Source organism: Leptosomus discolor, chromosome 3 (genome assembly GCF_034619465.1).
Source record: "Leptosomus discolor isolate bLepDis1 chromosome 3, bLepDis1.hap2, whole genome shotgun sequence".
Classification (NCBI taxonomy): domain Eukaryota; kingdom Metazoa; phylum Chordata; class Aves; order Leptosomiformes; family Leptosomidae; genus Leptosomus; species Leptosomus discolor.
Window position 1 is genome coordinate 75,139,675 of NC_141393.1, and position 26,276 is coordinate 75,165,950.

At 38.8% G+C, this 26,276-nt stretch overlaps 1 protein-coding gene across 1 annotated transcript; it reads right to left on the reverse strand.

Moving 5' to 3' along the window:
• Positions 1 to 25,317, reverse strand: STXBP3 (syntaxin binding protein 3). Its single transcript, XM_086462597.1, has 19 exons — positions 25,275 to 25,317; positions 20,549 to 20,598; positions 19,717 to 19,798; positions 17,373 to 17,449; positions 16,661 to 16,739; positions 15,161 to 15,261; positions 13,040 to 13,194; positions 12,099 to 12,189; positions 11,006 to 11,130; positions 9,481 to 9,585; positions 8,903 to 8,960; positions 8,616 to 8,681; positions 8,102 to 8,182; positions 6,374 to 6,512; positions 5,668 to 5,774; positions 5,108 to 5,206; positions 4,211 to 4,296; positions 2,454 to 2,602; positions 1 to 92 (listed from the first exon to the last, which is right to left on the reverse strand). Exons 1-19 carry the CDS (start codon positions 25,315 to 25,317, stop codon positions 1 to 3), a joined length of 1,785 nt encoding a protein of 594 aa, XP_086318723.1.
• Between the last annotated feature and the right edge of the window lie 959 nt (positions 25,318 to 26,276).

Below are 26,276 nucleotides of genomic sequence, written 5' to 3' on the forward strand. Positions count from 1 at the left end.
CTATTCATCCTTAATGCAGACCATATCCTTTGGTTTACTAAGGCTCTTCACTTCATCCAGTAGTCTCTTAGGTGTCAAAATATGAGTAGAGCCTGAAAAAGAACATAAGTATTAACTGTATCAGTCTGAAATTCTGACTCTCAGACATTCCCTCTTAAGAAAAAAAAAAAAAAAAAAATCAGTCACATGCCAGTGTCTTTTACTGTACCTGGGAAACTGAAAAAGTACAGTTCAGAGTGTTTTTATGTGTTACCATATCAAGTGTCATCATATTCACCATTAGGTAGGCAATGTCCCTCTTCCACACACCGAGACATCCAGATCAGGACTTTTACTTCGGATACAAGTTTCAAGTCCCTGCCCTGGTTTGAAACATAGGCTTGAGCCTGGGCTACTTTGGCTGTATGCAATTGTCCCAGCCTGCAAGAAGTCTGCCCGTTCTGTGAAAGGCTGAGTTAATGACAGGCTTTATCCCAGAATCACGGAATGGCAGGAATTGGAAGGGACCTCTGGAGATCATCTGGTCCAACTCCTCCTGCCAAAGCAGGTTAGCCTAGAGCAGGTCACACAGGAACACGGTTGGATGGATTTTTAATATCTCCAGAGAAGGAGACTCCACAGCTTCCCCTGGGCAGAAACCATCTGGATTAGATATTACCACAAACTGCAGTCTTCCACAGAAATATCAGTTACAGAAAACTGGTTTTTACTGACTAACATTTCCTTGAAAAATTTGCAATAAATTCCAAGTCTGGAGCAGCAAAGAAAATTCTTATTATTCTTCAGGAGTGCACAACTACCTGTCGTTCTCATAGAGCATGATTACAATTTCTGCCGTGAAGGGCTGCCGTACAGTTATAATGTGAACTCTTAACTGTTTAAAAGATTAGGGCTGTCTTGAACCTTTAGTTTTACTACTGTAAATCTGAATGGGCTAATATTGCTTGAGTTCTGAATCAGGAATACAGGAGGATTTTCATCTTGCAGTAAGCTGCATGGAAATTTGGCAGTTACCACCTTCCCTCAGAAACCAGGATTACAAACAAAACTACAAGAATTACCTCTAAACAAAAGGGAAGACAGTGCTGTGGTTAGTGCCAGACATTACAGTGGAAGAGTGACCTACACTAAACATGGTGTTGTAACTCAGATGAAGAAACAGTCTGGTTAAACTACATTCCTGTTGTCCTGGCCTTTCCACTGCAACACTACACTAGGACCAGCACTAAGCCTACCTCAACCACCACCAATGAAATCAGCAAACAAAAAATAAACCAAAAAACAAACAAAAAAATCAACCACACATCCAAACACACCTACAACAACTCCCGCTATTTTGAGGTAACAGACTCCAGATCACAGAATCAAGGTTGTTATTGCTTTAGGGAAGAGTATTTATTTATTTAAAATTATGGTAGATAGATTTAATCCTTTTTGAAACTCAAGACTAAATTTAATTGCCAGTCAGAGGCATGTCAAGCAATTTATAATGTTTTACATGACCCTGCACCCAGACACCAGCTGCCGGGTGGATACAGGTCTCTGGCAAGGTTCTGTACCTAGGAGCTCTGTTTTGATATATTGTATATGCTGATGTTTTAGCACCTAAATTTAAACAGCATTACAGGAAATGATTATTTGAAACACCAGCTGATGGAACAAGCATTTTCTGCCTCTGAAGTATTAACTGAGAGATTACTACCCCAGCTGGTAATTCATGCATTTACTGCTGAATCTTAAGAGGATTAGGGAGATTACTTCAGTTTTCAGGGCAAAAGCTACAAACCATGGCATGGTTTGTCTGAAGTCTCTGAAGAATCCATGACAAGAACTAGCAAAGTCAACCAAGCTACCCTGGAAAAGCTTTTTGGAGTTGGCTGGTTTTGTTTGGGGTTTTGGTTTGGTTCCCCCCAACCCCCAAGGGGTTTGTTTTGTTAGTTTGTTGGCTTTTTTTTTTAATATTTATCTTCCCTTCCTCCCAAAGTGAGCAGTTTTGCACTAGTCTGCCAGCCTTCCTACTACTTCCAAAACCAATGAGAACAGTAAGTGTAGCTGAAGGTAAAGCACTGGCAGATACAAAAGTTTGTATGGAAACTGTAATGCAAGGAAATATAGGTCTGTTTAAATCCTTTTTGCTATACATCAGGCTACTTTAATATATTTCTCTGACATAATTCGTGGTGATTCTTCTGTAGAGCGTAACTTTTTAATAACCTTATTGCAAAAAAAACCAAAAAAACAACACAAACCCCAAACATCAAGCAATCTAGATAAACCGAAAAAAGATACTTTTAAGTGCACAGTTTTAAGATATACATTGACTATAGTATTAGTTTACTGAACCAACTTAGTGAACATTAAAAAAAAAAAAAAAAAAAAAAGAGATCCTCACATTTTCCAGCAACACATGTAGTAAACCCCTAGATACCGCCCTTTTCCCAAGACAAGCTTACCAATAACAACTTCACAGGACTTGTAGGCTTGAGAAACTTCATAAGCACTGCGCATCTCAGAATATGTAATTCCTCCAATCACAAATATAATCAGTCTTGCACTACTCTTTCGCTCCTCTTGATAACTAGCTTTAGGTTTCTGGCGCGCACTGTAAAAGATTTCATAAGATGACATTTACATAGATTTAGTGATTAATTTTGGTAAAAATCATACACTTAAGCAGTAACGATTTCAGTCATGTGGTTCATGGTTTGATTGTAATTTCAGCAAAAGAATTTAGACAAATTGATAATTAAAAGTATTTCAATGAAAACAAGTTAGCACATTACTCAAACTATTCTGTTATCACAAGGGGAAAATAAAAACAAAGCAAAAACCTTGTTGTACACACAGCTCACACAGAAAGGACTTATACCAAGCAGCTTAATTCTGCATGCTAGCAATTCCAGTGGCATTTTTCATGAGAGGTTCATTTGAAAAACTTAAGTCTTAGGTTTTTCAGTCTCCAAATGTGAACAGAATCTCTAAAAAAAAAAATGTGGCTGTTTTCAAATAAGATTCAGTCAGCTAGAAACAAGACAAATAAAGCTCTTAAAATATACTTTCTAACACACTTATAGTAATTGCAGATTCAGATTAAATCATCTGCAGTCCTGATCTCTCTTTGCTAGGGTGCCTAAAAGATTCCCAGATTTCACCAGCCTGTAAGAGATCCAGTTACAACGTACAGGGACTTGCCCTAGTGTTTCCTTGCATTGATCATCACAGTGCATATCCAGGAACAAAGCAACAGGCTGGTTAGCAGTGGAAGTAACAAAACTGTTTTCCTAAGGCTGTGTATCTGTACCTTTGTCTTTTATTTAGTAAGGTTCAAATTCCAGTTCAAGTGTCCCCTCCACATTTAGCGTATGTGTAATGTATCCCTCCCTATGAATTCCAGCATCTAATTACTACAATGAGCATTCCTGCAATAGAAACCCTCATCTCTATTCAGCTGTCTCACCATTTAAATAACACTACCAAAAGTGATACAGCTGTCAAATTGGCAGGTATTAGTCACAAGGTTCAATAGCTAATGGGATTAAAAAGGGAAAGAAGGGACAGTACAAGTTAGTGAGCTAAAAAAAATAATTCCAAAGTCACCTCTCAGTACTACTCAGTAAATATGCAAGTACACAGAACACCTCATTCCACATTCCCTAGCAGAGAACTCATTTCAAGACCTCACACTTTTCTGGGCTTCTCTAAACCATCCCCTGACAACACAGGTCAAATGTCTAACAGGCCCACATTCCCCAACGAGAGCGCCAATGAAGCTGCACTTAACTTACTCAAGTCATCAACTTGAAGAATGACACCACCACTACCACAGCAGAATTAACTTTCAGAAGAAATGAAAACATTCTTTTTGCCTAAGTCACAGTATACTGAGAATCCATTCCCGAAACTACTTTACAGTGAAAAGCTCAATGGTTTTAAACTTCTCAGTCTAGGAATATGGAAATGTTATTCCTAACTTTGAAGCAAAAGGAGATACTCCAAATAAAAAGCTATAAATGGCTAAGCAGAGTTATTAAACTAACCACCAAGTTCAGTATATTTTAGATTAAATAAAAATACAGGTTTTACACATTAACATTACGTTACATACATTATTTCACCACTTAGTAAGCGTACCTTTATAACGTTTTAGAATGGACATGACAAAAATACTGAGAAATGAGTAAATTATGTTTCAGGAAATTAAATAATTTACCTTACTGCTCCTGAACCATTCCAGGTAGGAGGACACTGGGAACAATAAGGCCAGTCTTTTGAATCTAGTTTGTTTTCTATAGCATCCTGAAGGGCAGAACAAAGACCCACTTTAAACAGCCATGTAGACCTAAAACCCACCAAGTTTCAACTTCCAGTAAGGATGCCTAACTGGAATTTAATGCCAGCACATGCAATTTCTTAGAACAATGAACTGCAAGCAGCATCTCACGAACAACCCTCCTATGCAGCAAAACACTAGACTGTGTAATGTTAACAATTACTACAAGGCTTCTGTGTATCACAAGGAATTGGGAGTACATATGCTTTCTTTATAAAGATAATATTCACTTAACTGTTCAGATTTCACTAGCAGCTTTTCATTTGTAACAACCCTAACATATGTAACTTCTCTATAGCAGTATATGAGAGAAGATAGGGTCCCCTGCAGACACAAATGAACATGTGGAAGTCACTAAGAATTTATGAATGACAGCACTGGGTCAGACTACAGGTCCAGTGAACTCTCTATTCTGTCTGACATCAGTCACTAACTGATGCTTAGGAAGAGATTTAAGAACAAAGCAACTCCACTTCTGGTGGGGCGCGGAAATCCAGATCTTTAAGTTACACCAAACACTGCCAATCAAGGACAAGCTGTTCATAAAGACTTTCTTTCATTTGCTTCACCTTTGAAACGACCTCCAATAAAGGGCATTGCTACCACACAGCAGTCTGATGTTCTGTATTACAGACAGACTAGAAGGGATCACTTTGCTCAACCCATGTACTTAAAGGTAACTCAAGATACTATGGAATTTCAAAAGATTGGCTGTAACAGCTCACTTGAGTAAATTTCTGCAATGCACCTACTAATTAACTAGTTAGTCAAATTTACCTCCATAACATCTTTGATAACAGGCGTCCACCTAGAAAGTTGAAAAGTTTCTTCTGTAGAACGGTCCCTTCTTGGGTGTTTATGCTGCTGAGCAGCAGACTGAAAAGATTTTCAAAACATGGTTGTTATCATACAGTGTATTTGGATTTTTGAAACTTATTCCCAGTTAGTAGCAGGGCGACAGGGAAAATCAGTAGGAAATTTTAAAGAAATAATAACAAAGAACAACAATTAATACGTGTAGAATTCAGGATACACTAGAAATACTGATTTCAGAGACAAGGAACTAAATAAGTTGGTGCTTTCCAAAACCAGCTAGCTCAAGTCACCATCTGATGATCGTAGAGGGAACGCTATAGGTATCTTTCTTCGAAAATTATTCATGTTAATTGTTTAAAGGATTTACCACTTAGACATATATAAAACCAAGAAATCCTAGCAATTGCCTGCTTCCAAAAAGAGATCAGGATAATACTGCTAAGAGTTGCTGAAAGAGCTGTAGACAAGTGCTTGGGTGGTAGGAAATTACAAAATAAATAAATAAATAAATAGATTCTTACTGAAGAGATAACAGGAACATCAAGGTATTTCCAATTTTTTATCATATCACTATCACTTTCAATTTGTACATTCTGGATCAGCTTGTCCAAGTTCTCCTGGGTAGTTCCTTCAACACAAGAAAAACATAAAACTTAATTACCACATGACTGAGTAAAACCAAATTTGTATCACACATTTTGGGCTGTTATTTAGTCCAAGATTTTTTTTTGGCCAGTCTAAGTTTAATGTAATACTACATTTTAGATAAGTTTTGTTTAACGGTCCATTTTTGAGACCAAAAGTCAATATTGTTATCAATTGCTCAGACCAACATTCTGCCAGTTTCCACCTCCTCTACTACAAATTCCTACAAATTCTTCCCCACTGACTTAATTTCAGGTTGCAATGGACACGGAGCTCCCCCTTTAACAGCTTCAATACTACAAGAAAAGGAAAAAGTGTAAGCTGTTGGACATATACAAGCACAAGAATGATGCTAAAACACTGTACAGATCTCCACTTGTATTGAATCCCTTAACTCCTTATCAATAGTATCTTTGCTACTAATTCGAGAGAAGAGAAGCTACAGAGGATGGACAGTATTTCTTTCAAACTTGGCCATCAACTCCAATACAGATGCTCAAGTTAACTAAAAATACTGGTTCATCCCAAAACTTGAAGTCCATAGCGCTGAAGAAAAAAAAACAATAGGGCAGCTTATCATACCATTTGTGCTAAAGATATACAGGAGAATAGCTCTAATTTTGTCATAGCTCTCATGACTTTTGTTGAGCAGAACTGGAAGGAGGACTCTCATTGAGTCTTTCACTTTTTGACCTTCTGCATCAGTTCCTAGAGCCAAATCCTAAATTTAAAAACAAACAAAGAAACATTGTTTTAGTGAGTAGTCACTAAAAAAGCATTGGTTTGTGTTTTGAAATGCATTTTTATGAAACCGTAGGTTTCAGGAAACAATCAAGCTGCATCAATTTAAACTCACTATGAAAAGTCTTTGACAATTTCAATAGTTACAGCACTATAACAACACTACATAACACTCTCAAACATTTAAAACTGTGATACCTAGAATCCATAGAATCATAGCATAGTTTGGGTTGGAAGAGACCTTAAAGATCACCTGGTTCCAACCCCCTGCCTTCCACTAGCGCAGGGACACCTTCCACTAGTCCATGTTGCTCAAAGCCCCATCTAGCCTGGCCTGGAACACTGCCAGGGAGGGGGCAGCCACAGCTTCTCTGGGCAACCAGTTCTGGTGTCCCACCACCCTCAAAGGAAAGAATTTCTTCCTTAACATCTAATGTAAATCTCCCCTCTTTCAGTTTTAAACTATTACCCTTCGTCCTGTCACTACCCGCCCTGACAAAGGGTCCCTTCCCACCTTTCCTACAGGCCCCCTTTAAGTACTGAAAGGCCACTGTAAGGTCTCCTCAGAGCCTTCTCTTCTCCAGGCTGAACAACCCCAACTCTCCCAGCCTGTCCTCACAGGGGAGGTGCTCCAGCCCCCTCATCATCTTCGTGACCCTCCTCTGGACCCACTCAAGCAGGTCCATGCCGTTCTTGTGCTGGGGCCCCCAGAGCTGGACACAGCACTGCAGGTGGGATCTCACCAGAGCAGAATAGAGGGAGAGAATCCCCTCCCTCGACCTGCTGGCCACACTTCTCTTGATGCAGCCCAGGATGCAGCTGGCTTTCTGGGCTGTGAGCGCACATTGCTGGGTCATGTTCAGTTTTTCATCTACCAGCACCCCAAGCCCTTCTCCCCAGGGCTGCTCTGGATCCATTCATCCCCCAGCCTGTGTCTGTGCTTGGGATCGCCCCGACCCAGGGGCAGGACCTTGCACTTGGCCTTGCTGCACTTCATGAGGTTTGCACAGGCCCACCTCTCCAGCCTGTCAGGGTCCCTCTGGATGGCTTCTCTTCCCTCCAGCGTGTTGACTGCACCACAGCTTGGAGTCATTGGCATATATATACATTTATATATTCATATAAATATAATGATGATGACACATTTATATAGTCATGTAAGTAAAAATTATAGTTTTTAACTTGAGATTAGTACTACAACATAGTGCCTCACTAACAAGTGCTGTTCCCAGACATTTTAAAAGGGCTTTCTTCTCCAGAACATAGTACGTCAACTTCAGAGGAGTTTTGAACAAAGAAAACAAAAGATGATCTTTATACAAGTCAGCCAGATTCAAAGACAGGAACCCAAAACTCTAGAAGCACTTCCTTTATTAGCAGAGTAAGAGCCTTGTATATCTCACTTGGCTTTAATACTACTACCTCAAAAAGTGATCACAAAAAGAAGGCAAGAGACAATACTTTTGTCAGCTAAAAAAAAAAAAGCATCTATTCCTGCAAACAAGAAAAGTCGCATTTGCAGTAAGTTGTTTGACTTGTGGTTTGTTTTTTTTTCTTTTTCCAACATACCTGTTCAGTTTTACAGAGCCTTTCTATGTTAGATTTGAACTTGCTCATGCAATCTTCTGCTAAGTTAAGATGAAGAACTTGCTAGAAGACAAAAAAAAAAGCCACCAGCTGCCATAACTTGCCTTTTTTTTTTTTTGACACACATCAAGCAATCATTTTTACTGGTTATAAGAGTCAATCCTTCAACTATCCTTCCATACCATCATGCTTTTTCTGTGTTTTACCCTTCACTTAGAGATTGACACCCATAATGCCTTTTAAAACATTAAACATACACTAGCTTCAGTCCTCAAAGCACACAAATCATTTAAGTGCTTTTTTACATATTAAAATGAAACACCTGGAAACAAGTTTTCTTCTCAAAATTTTACAGTAGGTGAACATAATAATTTGGAGAAAAGTAACATAGCACACAACAGGAAAATGACAGAATGAAACTTGACTTCAACAACGTAGAAAATTATAATGTACAAAATGATTTATTGTGAAGTTGTAGTTACAAAAGACCCCTTACCCTGCTAAGCTCTTTACGGTAGTGCGGCATCTTTTTCATTAACTGGGCCAGAGCAGATATTGATAACTGTGAAGAAATTATACAAGTTGAAAATTTTTTTTCCCCCCCAATATTTGACATTCTTGTTTCCCTTCCTGTTGCAACCTTGGTTTTGTTTTCCTCCCCTAAAATTGCCATTGAGATAAGCCTCTACTTCTGTAATAGATACATGAATTACATAGATCTGATCAGCTGAAAATAAATTACCAAGAAAAAAAAAAACAAACCCAATAATTTAAACAACTTACTTTTCCTTCTGTTGCTTTTCTTTTTGATGAAACTTCTTTCAAAAGTTTTGGTATTTCCCTGAAAAAAAAAAAAAAAGAGACAACGGAAGTAATAAAATGCAATAGTACCAGAGTTCTTAAATCTTTTCTTAAGATCTTTAAGAATAAAGAACTGTGCAAGATAAACTTCTGAATGGAAGTAAAAGCTTCAAACACAGGTCTTCTTCAGAGAAGAGAGTTTTTTGACAGGAAACTGAAGTTAAACATTCTGTTTACGGTATCTGCATAGTGGAAGTTACCACATCAACTGACTAGTACTTTATGCAAAATAATCCCTTCAGATTTAAAAGACTTCCCAGGAAACAATTTTATTTCCATTTTCCTCAAGAACTGTTACTAGTAAAATTGCATACCTCTGTACATACTATATTTTTTGAAAGTTTTTCTTCCTGACATCAGTTCTTTAACAGGATGCAGTCTATATGGCAAACGATCTTCACTACTGCCTGTATTCCTACTTAACAGCTCAAATATATTCCCTCCCAAAGAAACTTTTATAACTTGCATTTTAAACTAGTTTTTACTATTTATTCACATACTCTATCACATCTGCAATATGCTTGTGCCGAATCTTCACCCAGAGCTCATCATCCTCCTCCAGAATTGCCTCCCGTTCCTTCCCAGCAGGTCCTTCTGTTTTGTATCTTCCAAGACAAAATTCAGACAGTTGTTTGGTTTCGGTGTCCCCTCCCCCCGCATTTTCATAACTCATTATTAATTATTACGGTTTAATCAACATAGATGTAATAGCAGTAACATACACAGGTTTTAACTTATAAGCCAAGCTATTGCCTGACACAAAATAATTTACATAAGGGTTTTTCAGATTACATCTTTGAACATAGAAGCAGCAGATAAATTTTAGAATGATTCTTTGGGGCAATAGCTTCTGGACATTCTTTTAAACCAACAGTAACTAGAGTTTCAATCATACATTTACATGCATCTCAATTTCTCCTCAGCTTCCAATGCCAGCTCCCCTTTGGCTTCAAATGCAAATTGTGTGCAAAGCAATACACAGTGAGATTACAAAGCGCAGCTTTCTATATCTACTATAAGACACTTTGTAACTGAAGGAAAATGAAGTCCCATTCACCAACAAAATAGACTAAAGAGGACAAATTACTTCACATATACAAGACACATGCTTCACAGCATTACAGACCAGCTATTACTTTCCTACAAACACAAATAAACCCATAAAGCAAGGCAGCAATCACACTACATAACATTTTCATGTTTACAGAAACTCACACAGTGTATATGGCCAGAAAGCAGAGAAATATAAAAGAATTACAGGATTAATTGTGAAAGTCAGATCATGACTACCTAGAAAAAACTGAAAAAATTTCAGATTCATAGACTTCTACATTTTCTACGAAAACATTCACTCAAGTGTTTCTGACAAAAGATACACAATCCTGTTTGCTTAACTAAACAATGAGACCATCAGACCCACTACAGCAAATGAGACCATCAGAGAGCAAAGTCTTACCAAAATCCTTGGTATCAGAACAATCCAACAGCAAAGGACATATCTCATGCAAAACAATGTCCTGCTATCCCAAATAGTGATAAAATAATGCTTAGAAACTGAACACGGCTTACCTAAATGTGCAGTTAGGATGGAAATGTACATTTCAACAACTACACAAATTAAATGACTACAGCAATAAAAGTGAGCGTTATCGAGAAATAACAAAGCTTTTTCTCAGTATTCAATTACTGGTCTTGTTTGCTGCCTTAGGCCAAGAAGGTTGACAGTATGAAAGAAAACGCACTAAACATGCACTACCAAGATTTTGCTTCAAGTCTAGTACAAAGTTCTTTGTTTTTAAAACTGCAATTTGTTAAGACTCAAAACTTAGCAAAAATGCCAATTAGATGCTACCTAATCTCAACTAAATGAGGAAGCTGCAAATCCAAGAGGAAAGACTAATAAGTGAAGCAACCCTTACGTAACATAAGCAGCTAATATTGCTATGATGCAACTCAGCTAAACAATTCCATAGATATTATAAAGAATAAAGTGTTTAGATTTCTATTTTTTTTTAAAGTACTTGCTTGTAAGTATCATTTTCAATTGGTAGCAGATCATATGCCATTGCCTGGAAGGTGAGTTCATGAAGTACAGTTGATACTGGGTCAAAGCCACGATCGATTATTATTAGTTGGGAGTGGGTTTTAGCCTAGAAAGCCATCAAATAAATGTAAAGTTAAGACATACAGTACAGAGTTAATATAGGTTAAATCTATTTACAGTAAGTTACAGCACTGCAGACATTTTTTGAAAAATAACTGAAAAACCTAAGAAATGTGGTCCGAGTGTTTACCAACATAAACAAACATTTAAAAGACAACCAGAACGCAGCGGTTTTAAATACAAATTTTAAGGCAATGCTCTTAGCCCACTGCAATGCATTCAGTAACCTCACAGCATGAGAAAAAATTTTGTTAAAAAGCCCACAAAAAAAAAAAAAAAGGCCTCTTACTGGCTTTTCACAACTAAGCATATCGTTTGTGCTTCAGAGCAGATTATCTATACTGTGCTGCAATACAGAAAAAATGAACTCCAAACATGCAACTGAAAGTTTCATTTTGGGATTTAGTAACGTGGCAGCCGCTTCAGGTACGTGTATTTCTGTAGCACAGTGGAATGTTACCAAGTCAGAATGGTTCACTCTGTACTTCTGCATTTAGGCAGCTGCCCTAATCTGCCCCAGTCTGTGCCCACAGATCAAAAACATTACTTATGTAAAAAGCTGTATCTTTGTGGTCAACAAATCTCTTAATGGGAAACACTTCAATTCTGCGGTGAAGTCCTTTCTACACGTAGCCCTACGGAAGGTGATGTTAAAACAAAAGTTATCCACTTGTCTTCAGGGTTGTATCATCCCCTACATTATCATAGGGCAAGTTTTTCAACTACGATTAGTTTGATCACACAAATTATATTTGCTCACATACAGATTTATGTTATCAATTACTACCTCTAAGTTGCTTTCATGCACAAAAACAACTAAAAGGCAACTAGTTGCCTTCATTAATAAATAAAACTGGTTTTGTAGAACCTATCGTCAAAACATATTCCAAAGGTTATTTTTTTTCCCCCCCTAGACTTACAAAAGAGAAGCAAATATTTTAGTTCACTTTCTACCTTTATTTGGCTTTTCTCATCAGTTTTGTAGTAGTTTTCAAGATTTTTTTCAACAAGCTGTGCAAGTTTGCTGGCTTTATCAGATGGTCCGCTGGTAAAAAAGGAAGCATGCAAAAATAAGTTAAATGTCTTCATCAAAACACTAAAATGCTACCTTTAAAACAGAAAGAACTCCCTAGATTGATCCTCTGGTTTCACGAGCAGTTTCTGAACTCCATTCCAAGCACCTCAAATATATTTTCACTCTTACATTACGATTCCACTCTTTGAATGCTTCAGGTATTTCACACAGTACAAACAGCTTCAGCCAAAAGACTGACATTAGCTGGCACATGGTCCAGCACCTAGAAGTCTCACTCAGAAGTGGGAAACAAGAAAAAAAGAAAAGAACAAGAAAGAAAGAGGGAAAAAAAACAGTCAAGCAATTGTTTCTTTGTTACCTTTGCAGAGAATAAGGCACCACTTCTCATTACACCACAGAAAACAACTGTTGAGCATAATTTCAGATGCCTACTTCGACTTCCAAAGATACTACTCTGTACCTTGTATCAAAGCTCAGAAGAGGTATTCTCTTCAATAGCTCTGCTACAAAGAAATTCTGATCCCATCTGCCTCAACAATTTAATTCCTTGATGCCAAGCAGAGCTGCAAAACTACCAACAGCAGCAGTTCTGTTACAGGACTATGCATGTGGTGTACTAGAATGCAGCGTATTAGACTGTCATCGTACTGACCAAACATGAAATAAACAGTTCATAACAAAACAGAGTAAGTACTGTTACATGAATACACAGAGAAATAATTCACTGCTCTGCCTACACTTCACAAATTCCTATCATTCCGTATTTCAGAGCTGCAGATTAAAAACTATTAATCCACAATAAAAGAAACTATGCTGCAGCCTCACACAACTACACTAAACAGCACTATTTTTGACCCACCTTTTATATCGCACTCCTGGATTCTCATCTAGCGTGGCACATAAGGTAACAATTTGTTCAGCCATTACTTGCATTACAGCATCTCTATCTTTTGTCTTTTCCAGAGTTGGACTATAACAGCGGTAGAACGCATCTGGGACGTTGAGAGTAAATACCTGTGTAAGGCACAACAAAGAAAAAAAGGCTTAAATTGTGTATTTCTAAAACAGCTGGTAAAAGTATTGCTAATACTTTAAAATTATGTGCTGTAATTATAAAAAGTCATACATAATATACCTTAAAAAAAAACAAACCCACACTTCAGTCCTCACTCTGTCCTGTTCAGCTCATCTGCTTCTTGTTCTCACACTCTTTTCCTCTGTTACTCTCCTGTTACTCTCCTCCTGTATTTTTCAAATTGCTTACCATCTGTACAGATGGAGGGACCAGAGACAGGCAGAACTAAATACCATCCAGTGTCTCGTATAGAGCCATACGATGCAACATCAAAATGATCATGGAAGGTATCAAGTTAAATTTGTTTAAAATACAATTTTACATATTGTATCTGTTTATTATATGAAGACTTTAATTCCAAGAATTGAAATTGTTTAAATGCATTAAACCTTGACAGAACATGTTTAGTACTACACAGAAGAAAAACATTTTCAACAGTTTAGTAAATGGAATGCAAACATGAAAACAGCCCCATTGTTAGCAAATTGATTTTCTCCAGCTTCAGACGGACTCTAACTACAGAGCCAAAGAATATCCATCCAGATAATGATGTTTGTTTCATCCAAGTAGATAATCACTGGGACTTTGCCCAGAGCCAGTCTGATCATTCACTCTTATCACCCCAGAAAGCAGGCCCAGGGATTTTAAATTAGGAAAACCAGTTAACATTCTCTGTTCCTTTGCTAAGGATTCAAAGTGTTCTCACAACCCAAAATACTGAGAACACAAAACTAAACTAAAAACAAAAAGAGACTAAGTGCTGCTTATTTTCAACTTTAGTAAAGTAGTCCCAATTTCTGCTTTCATGGTAAGTCCTCCAGAGAACCAGGACAAAATTTTCATATGCCTTATATGGTAGGGGAAACTTTTTCTGAAGAGAACTCCCAAAACCAGTTTGAAACAAAGCTTGGGAACATCAACACCACTGGAAAACAAACCAAGCAACCACCACACTAATTATTCTCTGATAGCTTTTCAATATAAAGTATAAAACCCCTTTATTGTAAAGAAGAGTGTGTCTTCAAACTAGGAAACTGCACCACAATAAGATATGGATAGCAGCAACCTCTTCCTATATGCACCTGCCACTTGGTACACATAAGAGTTCTGACCCTTAGTATATTCATAAGGTTTGAGGAACACAGGAAGACTTGTGGGAAACATTCACGGTTAGTTCTACAACTCCCAAGAGTGCACAGGGTTTGTGGGCTTCACTGTACTGGTGGGTATCAGAACGCACTTCAGCTTTCTGTATCTGATGAATTGCACGAGCAACAAATTATTTCTCAACACAATACCCACTGTGTGGTTTCACAGGGAAACCACTGATTGGTTTCCATTCATGGTTTCAAATTTTTAATTGGGAAAATATGGATTTCGGTGTTTTCCTCTGAAAAAGTTTGCCAAGTTGTCATGGGTTTTGTTCCTCTCTTTTGTAAGGCTTTGGTTTTGTTCCCTTCCCCTTCACTGTCTTCATCCATTTGCTCTCCTTATTCTCACCAAGTAATTAGTTCTACTTATTCCTACTCCTACACACCAACCTACCTAGGTTGTCAAAATAACATCCCAGTAAATAACTAACTTTACTGCTTACTAAAACCAAGCCAGAATAGTTTCCTTGTGTTAAGGAAGACTTCTTCTCTAACCTCCTTACTGCAACTGACTCCAACTCTTGTAAAGAGATCAAATGCAAACAGTGAATGTTCAAGCACAAGAGCATTTGTTTGCATCTGAAAAATACAGGCAAGTGCTGGAAATATGTCAAAACAGCAGTATGTCTCCCATACAGTTTGTCAGTAAAAAAAAAAAGCTACATTCTATTTAATTGTTTTCTAGCAGGTCAACAACACTTGAAAATAGCCCTCCAGGCTATCTTCTGCTGTTGAGATAAAGAATGAAACTTACCTGAGACTCATATGGGAAGAAGGAAATGTTTATCTCCTTGCATCTCCTTATCGATTTTGCACAGGAAGACTTAATTTTATTGAAGAGGTTGTCAGGACAAACTAGGAAAAAAAAAAAAAAAAAGATTCTAAGTATAAATGATTTGTCCGCATTCCAGCTGTCAACTCACTCACAAGCTTACAGTACTCAGAACAGACAACTCTAAATTGAGAGCCAATTAACAATAAAACAAAAAAAAGTTGTCAAATCTTCCAAAAGTGAAAAAGAATCTATAATCAATATTTTGTGTTTGAGATCTTTTTCCAGAAACATCAGTAGTCATTTTTACTAGCTTTTGGCAAGTAAAGTTGTAGAATGCTCATTAGCAGTCTGCAGCAGTGAAGGATATTCATTTTATCAAAGTAAAAGTTTCTGTTCTTTCTTCTCATACAGGAGAGAGAAAACATTTCCCAAGCTACAAAAAGGTTAAAGGGGGAAATGATGTGTACATATCAAACAGCAAAACACAGAAATATGGAATTTAATTACAGATCTCAAATGTGTTCCACTACACTCACATTGGATCCCAGTCTAGAAATTGAATTTAAGGAGTATTTGGATGACAGGACTAATACACAGACTTGGAAGTGACAGAGCTATTTCTCCAACTCCTCTTAACATCAAAAGTTCTGGCAAGTATTCAAACTGAAAGCTAGCACACTTGCAACAAAGGAACACAGAGCAAGAAAGCAGTATCTTTCCAGAACAAGAATTGCTGCATCAGCATGAAATTAAACAAGAAACCAAAATGTTTTGATAGTAATTTGATAACTGCTTTGAGAAAATACAGTAGCAGATACACACCATCCACAGACATCCACAGAGACAGCCACAACCTCTGCCTTCAGCAGCACGTTTGGGTTTTTTTGTTTTCCCTTCTTTACACGCCATTTTAGTCACGCTGATTGACTGCAGAGGAACACGCAGTCACATTAACCTCATTTGCACTAATTGTCTCTGCTTTGCAATTTGTATCATGCATGCAAGGGCTAAGCGGGCACCGTCTTTCAGGCAATGGGAAAAAGCCAGCTTACAAGCCTGACTGAACTACCTAAAATAACCAATTACAAAACATTGTTCTTGCAGCAAATTCTCATGCATTTATATTTGAATACTATTTTGCTTATATGAGATACATACTTCTACTTGGAATTGTCTTCCTCCACACTCTCCTATGAGAGGACTGGAATACTTTAAAAATAAAAGTAGGTGACCTAAATTAAAAGCTGAGGTGGAGAACGATCCAACATTGTTTGGTACTTGTGGAAGAAATTACTTTTGCCACATGGCATAGTGACCACATCCTGGCAACTCAAATATGGTTAATGACTTGAGTCTCGAACGTTCCCTCAAGAAACAGGACCCAAAATTTTCACGTACTAAACTACAGGAAAGAAAGTTGAGAAGATCACTTATTTAAATACATAAAGGTATCAAACTACAACACAAAAGCTTACTTACAGTCAGTGAAATACACATATGCTGCTTTGTATCTGCTGGATGATTTAGTGATGAAGTCATCAATAAGTCCATCTACAGACTTATGGGGGTAGGAAAAAAAAAAAGTCATTACAATGTTCTGCCTTTCCTCACATACCAGACAAAGCTCCTCCCTCCTCTCCTCCTGCCCTGTTAATTACCCAGTCCCACTTAGGAATACTGCAAATGAACACAGAAGAAAAGAAAACACTTAAGTAAAAGATTTTTAATTCCAGATCAAGAATAATGAACAATTACAGAAGGTCAGCCATGCACCAAGATCACTGTAGGAAGCACACAAAGCAGGATACTTGCATCATTTTCTACCTGTAATAGTGCTGAGGTTTGTTCTCTCAAGAATTTTTAGGAAGTAACAGAAATCTCTTATTGGAGCCATTACTTTGAATTCTATTGTTCAATGTATTGCATCATTACTTGCTACAACATCTCTTTCAGTGAGGTTACTAACATCTAAGCAATGAAACAGTGCCTCCATTGATCAAAGGGTACATGTTTGCAACATACTCTGTGGGGACACTACATTGTCTTTTCATCATGGAAAACTAAGCACCACACAGGAGTATCACAGAAAATGCAAAAGTTAAGAACTGCACAGTTGTACACAGTACATCAATATTTTAAAATAAGACTGCTTTTTCAGTCTGAAAGATCTTGCTTTCTTTAAAATACTAACCTTTTTGGTGGGAGTTATGAGATATATTGCTTTCATGTGCGGGACAGGCTCACGGTTTTTATATACGTTCTCCACCACTATAAAGTAAGAAATATTACACTTTTATAATTAAGAGCTTTATGCATCCATAGGGAAAGCACCATACATATTTTAGTATAGAGGTGATAAAATAACACCAATCAAGTTATCCACAAAATGACACCAATCAAGTTATCCACAAAATTAGTGGCAAGGACCTATCTTCTGCTAAGAGTGCCTTGATTTTTTTATTATTTTAAATACAGCAAGTTACCACAAGACTTCTTCAATCCTCAGTCTAGTGTCAATTGAATTTGTACAACTAAATCTTTACTGGCTATTCTACACAAGCAGAGTTTTTGCCCTCAGACAGAAAAGTATGGCAATACAAACATGCTTAAACTATGGGGCCAAGTATGAACCATCTTGCAAGAGAACTGCCTCAGTAAGATTGTTCTGTTTCCAGTACACTGAAGGAGAGGGAGAATGAAACTACGCAGGGCGTCATTTTGGACTAGAGCCTCTTCTGTCCTTTGCCTATTTCCTGTGCACTTACTCTGTTTCAATATAATTGCAGGCACAAATTAGACATTTTCAGCAAATCAGCTTTACTCAACTGTTGGGTTTCTCTCTTTAATAAATTCATTACTATATACTGTTGCAGCACACTGGCTTGAGAATGCAGAGATTCATGTTGCTCAGTAATTTTGAGGGGTAGGAACAAGGAAGATAAATAATGTCAGACATCTGGACATGGAAAGACAGGTTCTTTTCAGTAGTGTACTCACTAAAAATAAAAGGTTTCTTATTGATGAAGAGGATACACACTCACTGAAAGTTTCTCACAAAGGATAAGTGGTACTTGCTATGATTAAAAATACACTCCAAAAAGTTAAATGTATACAGCTTTGCTATTATACTTCCAGAAGCACCATGTTATACTGAATAGTTGGAGTAAGAAGAGTCTTGCAATTAAATAATAGTCTATTACAAAGTGTTTCCGAAAATCTCAACCTACAGCTAATTAAAAACGACATAATTTACATTTTGCGTTCATTTCAATTTCAAAAACAGACAGGAAAAAAGTTTGGCAGGATGATACACTAACAAACATTACAGAAAAGTCAAGCATAAAAAAGCAGCTTTTAAAAGTTTTTTATGACAGGAAAAACATCGGGTTTTTAAGTTGTAGGGAAGAAAAGCCCATAAAATTTACTAGAGAAAATATACTTTTATAAAATACATGTAGAAAAACAAAGTTTTATCTAGATAAGCATATTGCATAACCGAGATCTAACACAATCCATCCATTATTCACTTTTGACAGTGGACATCATCAATGAACAGGAGAGACATTCCAGCAGATGAGAAACACCACTCCGCTGGAACCTACTCCCAAGTTGTTCAGAACAATTACAATCTAGTTACTGTTAATATTGCTTATGGGTTTATTCCAGTTAAAGTAATCATTGATATAATTTAGTTTCAAGATTTTGTTGTGTTGTTTTTTTTTTTAATTATGACAAGATCTCTTGTTTTGAGAAGAGGCCAAAATATATCTGCACAACATGGAATTCAAATTTAAATTCTTGCCTCTATCACATCCACTTGCTTGCAAACACCTCTCATCAGTTTGTCTACTACTGCCTCCTTATTTTGTCTAGAGTACTTAAGTTCCTCTGCTCTTATAGCCTAACTCTACTGTTCATGAGCATAAATGAATTCCAAGCAGCAGATATCACTGATTTACAGAACACATTACGAAAAAATGCAGAGTGCATTTGCCTATTCTTGTATGTTTTACTAACAGTCACTAAACTCCTTACCGAGCTGTTGTTTTCCCTTAACTTCAACTGACAGATAATACCCTTAAAATCACACTGTGACAGATAACTTTCTCATTTACCCCATCCTGGACGTTAGCAAACACACACTCACACCACACCTCCAAAAAATCCCCATAAAACTAACAAACAAAAAAAAAAACCCAAACCAATCAACCAGAAATAAATATAAGAGCAAAAAAAACAACAAAAAACCCACACCAAACAAAGTGTACAGCGATCTTCAGCAAAAAGATTTTAAAAAGGTGGTTTAGCTTCTAAGCAGAGAAATATTTGATTTTTTGTTAAAAAACATACCAAAAAAAAAAATCACAATTGGGTAGTTACTGTACAAGATAAAGTCTACTAGTCTAATATCCCACAGCTATTTGTCTTCATCAACCAAACTGAGACAATTTTTTGCAAGGGTACCATCAATTTTATTATTTCCCTTTTTCTTACCAGGATATAGCCATCTGTATATTAAAAAGAATTATGCTTACCTGTGATACCCTCTGCCAGTAGATCAGTCATTCTGCAGCACAGTGACAGTAATTTAGTAGTGTAGTCATCTAAAAGAATTACCTAAACATATTTAAAAAAACCAAACAAACAAGTATTTAGATAAATTAATCAGCTATAGTAAATCCATGTTCTTTCCTTAACAACTTGTCATGGAAATTTGAAACAGAAATCTATTTTATTACTTTGTATCTTTTCATGACCTGCATATAGCAACTTTGCAGTAGGAAATTTATCTCAAATAGCATCAGAAGGCAGATCTCTACGTACAAGATTTCAAAAGATGGCTCAATCTTAAATAAGTAGCTTGTCCCCACTATTCCTACTAGAAAGTATTTTAAAACTTCCTCTTTGACACAAGTCACGTGAATTCCCACTCATTTACCCCATGGCCTGCTTAACTATACCTGTGCTTATTCTAAAACTGTTTTACAGCTTAAGCAGCTCTAATAGGTATCATACTGCTGAATCCTGTTCCACGTGTAATGTGCAGCAGCATAATTTTTTAAATTAAAAAAGTGCAAGTCGTTCAAAAGAAAGGTGAAGATAAACAAACATTTTCTAATTTCTTTTCAAACCTTAAAAGAGAATCGAGATAACTAACCATTTGTTCTTCCTATACTAGCCCTTAGGTTTTTCATTATGTATTACAGATATCTGAGTTAATAGAATTAAAATCCACTACTTGGATAGAAAATAATTTTAAATGACAGTGCCAGCTGTTAAATGACACTTATTTGCGTATACTCAGTGACACAGATTACTTGAACAAGTGATTCTAACATTCTTACAAAAATTATTACAAAACTATACCTTCCATTCTTCTTCTTTCCTGCAGTCATCAAATACTGATGATTTTAGCTCTGTAAGAAGAAACAGAGACAAACAGTTCACCAGTCAGAGGAATCAAATTGTTATCAAAACAAAAATTCACCCATTTAGACTCCTATGTTTAGAGACCTAAAAAAGAATTCAAAAAACCCTGATATATACCTCTACAGAATTCTTGACCACAAACTGTCCCTGCCCATTTCAGAAAGATGCAGGTATATTTTTCATTTTTGCTAATAAATAGCTCCATAAAAATCAGTTTGAGTGATCACAGACCTGTAAATATTTCACTTGGTTTCTGTTTTTTCTTTAGCAAACTCTTCCACTAAATGGATTGTGCACATGCAAAAAAGCCCCTCGACCAACACATTCACAAACAGACCTATTTTAATACACATGCTAACTTCAGATGTCCTTGTTCTTTCTCTAGAATTCCAAGATAAGCCTAAGAAAATACCAGTTCTTTCAGGAATTGAAAGTTATTTTAAATAAGGTAGCCATTACCTTTTCCTGCTACGACAACGTTGGGACAAATGCCAATTAAAAAGCCCGTACAGGATTCAGCAATAGCAGTAGCATTGAGTTATGACTCACAGCTTTTAAAGATCACTAGGACTGAACTGCAACTTTCAGGAGTGGCGTCATCAGGCTGATGCACATTTGATCTCAAAGCAATGGTACGTATTAATTAAAGTCAGAAGATTTTGAGAACTGTTTAAAACCTGGTGTTTACAAACATAGGAAAAAAAAGAGGCCTGATTACTCTGTTCTCTCTTCCCAGGGAACAGAATTTCAGATTAAGCTGATGACTCCTGCTGTCCATTAAAAAAGCTAGACCTTTTTTTCCCCCCAAATGAAAACCTTAAATAGAAACAGAACCTTAAAATACAAATGAGCAAATGCAGCACGCATTTTGTGATTACTGCCAAGTGAAAGAACTGTAAGAAGTTTCAGAATAGTAGGTGTGCATACAACAAGAAGTACACCTATTTCTTCAGTGTTTATAAGTATTAATAAATTTGCTTATGTCCAAGCCCCTTTGGCGTGACACTATCACAAGATACTCCACCTCTACCCCCAATGCCCAGTGCCTCAAAACTCAGCAGTTTCTTCCAGCTGAGCACCCTACCTGCTCACCCAGCCTCCATTTCATTTCATTTCACCAACTCTAACACTGCATAGCACACAGCGCTCCCAAGATGTCTCACTTCATGCTTCTCATGGTTTTATTTTACAAAGATGTCCCACACAGGCTCCTTCATGCCAACACAAGTATATTTTGAAAGATGAGTATTTTATGCTTTAGCTTTTCAATGTGCTCAAGTTCCTTCTTGCAGCATTGACATTCTGCATAGCAACTTAAAAACCTTACATTCTGCTTCATCTAATAACTGACAAAAACACTGGTCTAAAAGGTATTTAAGCAAAAAGCACATTTCAAGAGCGATGCAATGGGCATATTTTGTTCATGCTGCTAAACAAGAGAACTCAAGCTCAGTTCTCCTGAACCTTTCTCTGCTTATACAACTCCAGAAATCCATTATCATTCCTCAAACTTGTCCTCTGGGTTGCTTCCAATTCAATATCCTTCCTGTTACACACAATCCACCATTTTCAACAAGTTCTAGGTCTGCTTAGCCCGGTATAGAGACTCCTATCACTTCTTTGGATATACTCTATAAATAAATTGCACAAGGCTCATCACTCCGTAGCTACTACCAAGATGAATTTGTCCGTAATAGCTGAATCCAGGATGCAATACAGGCATGTTTTTCCTGTCACTTTTATACTGTGTATTTGTTACTCACGTTTTTCTAGGTCTGTACACAAGGTGTAAAAACAAATCTTCAGCCTCATGAAAATGCCATTAACTTTCACATTTTATGAGAACACTCTTACCAAGGAATTAGTCCTTAGCATTACACAGAGTTCTTTTTAACAAAATGACTGCCCAAGAGCCTTGTCCAAAATCTCAAATATATTCTTCTACAATAATTTAACTTACTTGCCTATAATATAAACCAGAACATACAAATGCATAATCCAGTTGTGTCTTGAACTTCATTTCTGTAATTAAAAATAGCAGGCAGCTTTTTGCCATTATGAAAAGAAATTTTATTCGAAGCTATCAGTGTACCAGACACAGCGTACTTGTCCCTGCAACATTCCAACTGTTACCTGTTTTGACCTCAACCTGCAGCTGCTTTACCCAAATAACTGACCTACACTGCTTTACAGGCTCTCCAAACCATCTCATTTGTCTCCAGTATGCATTCTGAATGCACCAAAATCAATCACAAACCCAGGTATGAACAGTGCTGCATTTTTGTCTAAGCCTTCATTTCCTTCTCACAAATTTCATACCAACCATGCATCCTAACTACCTTCTCTAATTTTGTCTGCTTTGAATACATTCAATTAGTTAAGGCATTTTTCTTCTATTTTTACTTCCCGATTCAGATAAGAACTATACACAACCCTGACGGAACAGCAGACTGCCAAATCCCTGTCTGATAAAGAAACAAACAAAAAAAAAAAAAAAAAAAGCAAACCACACCTTGGCAAAGTTAATGGCCCATTTATAACATACTTCCTGAAGAAAGGACTAAAACAGCTTTCACTGTAAGCAAGCGTTCTGGAAAATAAAGTTGCAGAAACAACAAAATAATTAAAAAAACTAATATAGATACCTACGGCTAGGCTAGAATCTTATTATACAAGTCCAAATCACATCTTAAATTTGTATTAAAAAAGAAAAAAGACAGAATTTCTTGTGGAAATACCCTTATTTACAGATACACACTCAGAGATGCAATATACAGTTACTTTTATAATTTTATCAGTAGGAACTACTGCCTCCTAGAAACACGTAGCCTCCCCCACCCCCCTAACTGTGAGCTTGACTGACAACTAGCTTTGGTGAAGTATATTTTTCACACACTTCTGCTTAGATTCAGTCTAAAACTGCACCTTGCAGGAAGGGCCATCATGATGGAAAGAAGGGTTTCTAACAGCACCATACCGGAGCACAGGTAGAACACTCTCCACACACAACACAGCTACAAGTTCTTTGCCTATTCACAGAACAGGAGTAAGATAGAGACTGACAACAAGCTGCTACATGAAACATCAGCATCACTGAGGTATTTTCAGACAAACCAGGCTTAAAAAAAAAAAAAGTGTTTACTGAAACATTAGAAAGAAGCAATTTATGGCCTTGAATCATCTATAAACAAGGTGCCAGACATCGTCTGAAAGTTAGTTCATCAATTTTCATTACTGTTACAGTCTTGGAAAGACCAGAATAACTAGTTATCTAACAAAGCATTCTTTTCAGAACATCCCTTTTTTACGAAGTTTGCCATATAAACGTTTTATTATTCACAGTGCTTCACCATCACTCTAATCTTTCTTCCCGGTGTTGTCCGCACTGGCAGCACCATTTTCAAAAGTCCTTATACAGCCTGATGACACACTAGTGCTTTGATCAGGTTCCTTCCTTTTAAAATACAAGTCTTCTATAAAACATCTCAGGACAAATTAATCACTTTACAATTAAAGGCACAAATGACTTAACAGAGCAAGCAGCGAAAGCAGGGATTTCTGAAGGTGAAGTTTTAAACTGAGCCATCTAACTCATCCGAGCAGGGTACAGATGTCAGCAACTGACGACTGAACACCACAGGAACAGTCTGCTTTTCTCTTTCTCCCCTTTTTCTATTTTCTCATCCAGCAACACAAGCAAGCAGATTGAAGCTTGCAGGTGGAAGCAGAGGAGGCAACCGCAGACGAGAAGGCAGCAGGACCTTCCCGCTCTGGTGACAGTCAGTCACTAGGCTGGCTGAGCTGCTCACAGAGTCATAACCTCAGTACAATTAAGTCCAGCATGAGGTGGCTGCTCATGCCTTTCCCCAAAGGTCTCATGCTACCCAAAATACTATAAGCCCTTCTACTCTAGTGAAGCATGGCACAAGTAAAACTTCATTTTCTGTGACAGCAGAACCTGTTCCTAAACGTGCAGATAAAAACCTACAGTTCATTGACGAGAGTACTGGGGGACACCTCCACCTTTTTCTTCTGAAAAAAATGAAACCCAACGGGAAGAGGGCAGTGTCACTTCGGAACAGAAAGCCCCTGCTAAGGCCGGGAGTACTCTCCAAAACCGACATTTCGGAAGCAACAGGGAAGACCTTGAAAAGCTGACTTCAGTTTCCCCTCTTCCAGAGCAGGCACGGCTGGCTACCTCCCGTACAGTTCCCCCTTATCCCGGGATACGGCGATATCGTTTCTATCCAGGTGCTGTTACTGCAGCCTCCCGCGACACCGCCGCAAGCCGGGGCGGCCGCCTCCCCGACCAGAAACAGCCGAAGAGAAGTCACCACCTCCAGCCTCTGCCGCACACCGGGCCCCCCGCAGAGCCGACCGGGCCCGGCCCGGCCCAGCTCTCCCAGCGCCCGCGGCGGGCCCGGCCGCCCGCCTCAGCTCCGACACGCAGCGCGGCTCCTAACGCCCCTCCGGCCGCGCCAGGAGGGGCCCGTCCCCACCCTCGGCGGCCAGAAGACCCCCGACCCTAACACTCCGGGCTACCGGGGAGGCGGCGGCGCCGCAGCGGCGAGAGGTGGCGAGCACTCCCGGCCGGCGCGCCCGCGCCGCCGCCCACCGAGCGGCCGCGGGGGGAAGGGGGCGCGGAGCGGAACCCCGCACTCACTCTGCCACACCAGGCTCTTCAGCCCCCGCACCGCCGGCGCCATCTTGCTCACAGGCTCCACCTCGCGCCGCACCGTGCCGCTCCCTTCCGTTCCCCCGCCCAGCCCCGCCGCGCCCTCTGAAGAGGCGGTGGCGGGGGGCGTCGGCGGCTTGTGGGGAGGGACGGGGTTGGGCTGGGCTCCCGCCGTAGCCCTGGCGGCCCTTCAGGCGCCCCCTTTCTCTGCGATGATGGGGTCCGAGATTCCCGCTGGGTAAGCGCTCGGTGACCAGGGCTCGTCCCCGGAGGAAGGAGCCGCCTGTTGCTCGTCAGGTGAGCCCGGGACGCCGGGAGCCGCCTCCCGAGCCCGGAGGCCGGCTCCTTGTGCGGTGTGAGGAGCAGCCGAGGGGCCCGGAGACCGCCTGGCCGAGGGGGTCCTCCGCGAAACCTGCCGTGGTCCTGGGTCCCCTCGGGGTGTAACGCTCCCCTCGCCACCGTGGCTCCCTCGTAAAAACAGTTCCCAGGTTCCCTGTTATGTTGGTACAAGCCACCGAAGAAAACGCCGTCAGTTCATAGACAGATACCGTTCTTGCCGCCTAAAGTCGGCTGTCAGAAGTTACAGTTTGAAGACATAAAGGCGTGTTGTCGAAGGGGAACCAGCAGCTGGTGTGAATACAAAGAAATCAGAGAAAAAATTCTCTTTCCATAACGCGAAGCATGAAGAAGCTCAGTTCCCGCTCAGTGCGGCGGTGTGCTGTTGAAGGGGGAGCACGATGAGGGAACCATTCCTGACAGAAAAAAAAAAAAGTCCTTGTAAGTGGACAAAAATGGCAATGGATGAGCTGAACAGCAAATTTCGAATTTACATTGGGGTTATTTGCTTTATGAATCTTGTATAAGCAATACAGCAACTGCATCCTGTAACAGAAAGGAAAAAACCCACCACCAGCTGCCTAGAAGTTGAGTGCTGTGTCGGGCTCACTCCATCACGGTGTTGGTAACCGCTGGCAGGCTGCAGTCTGGCAG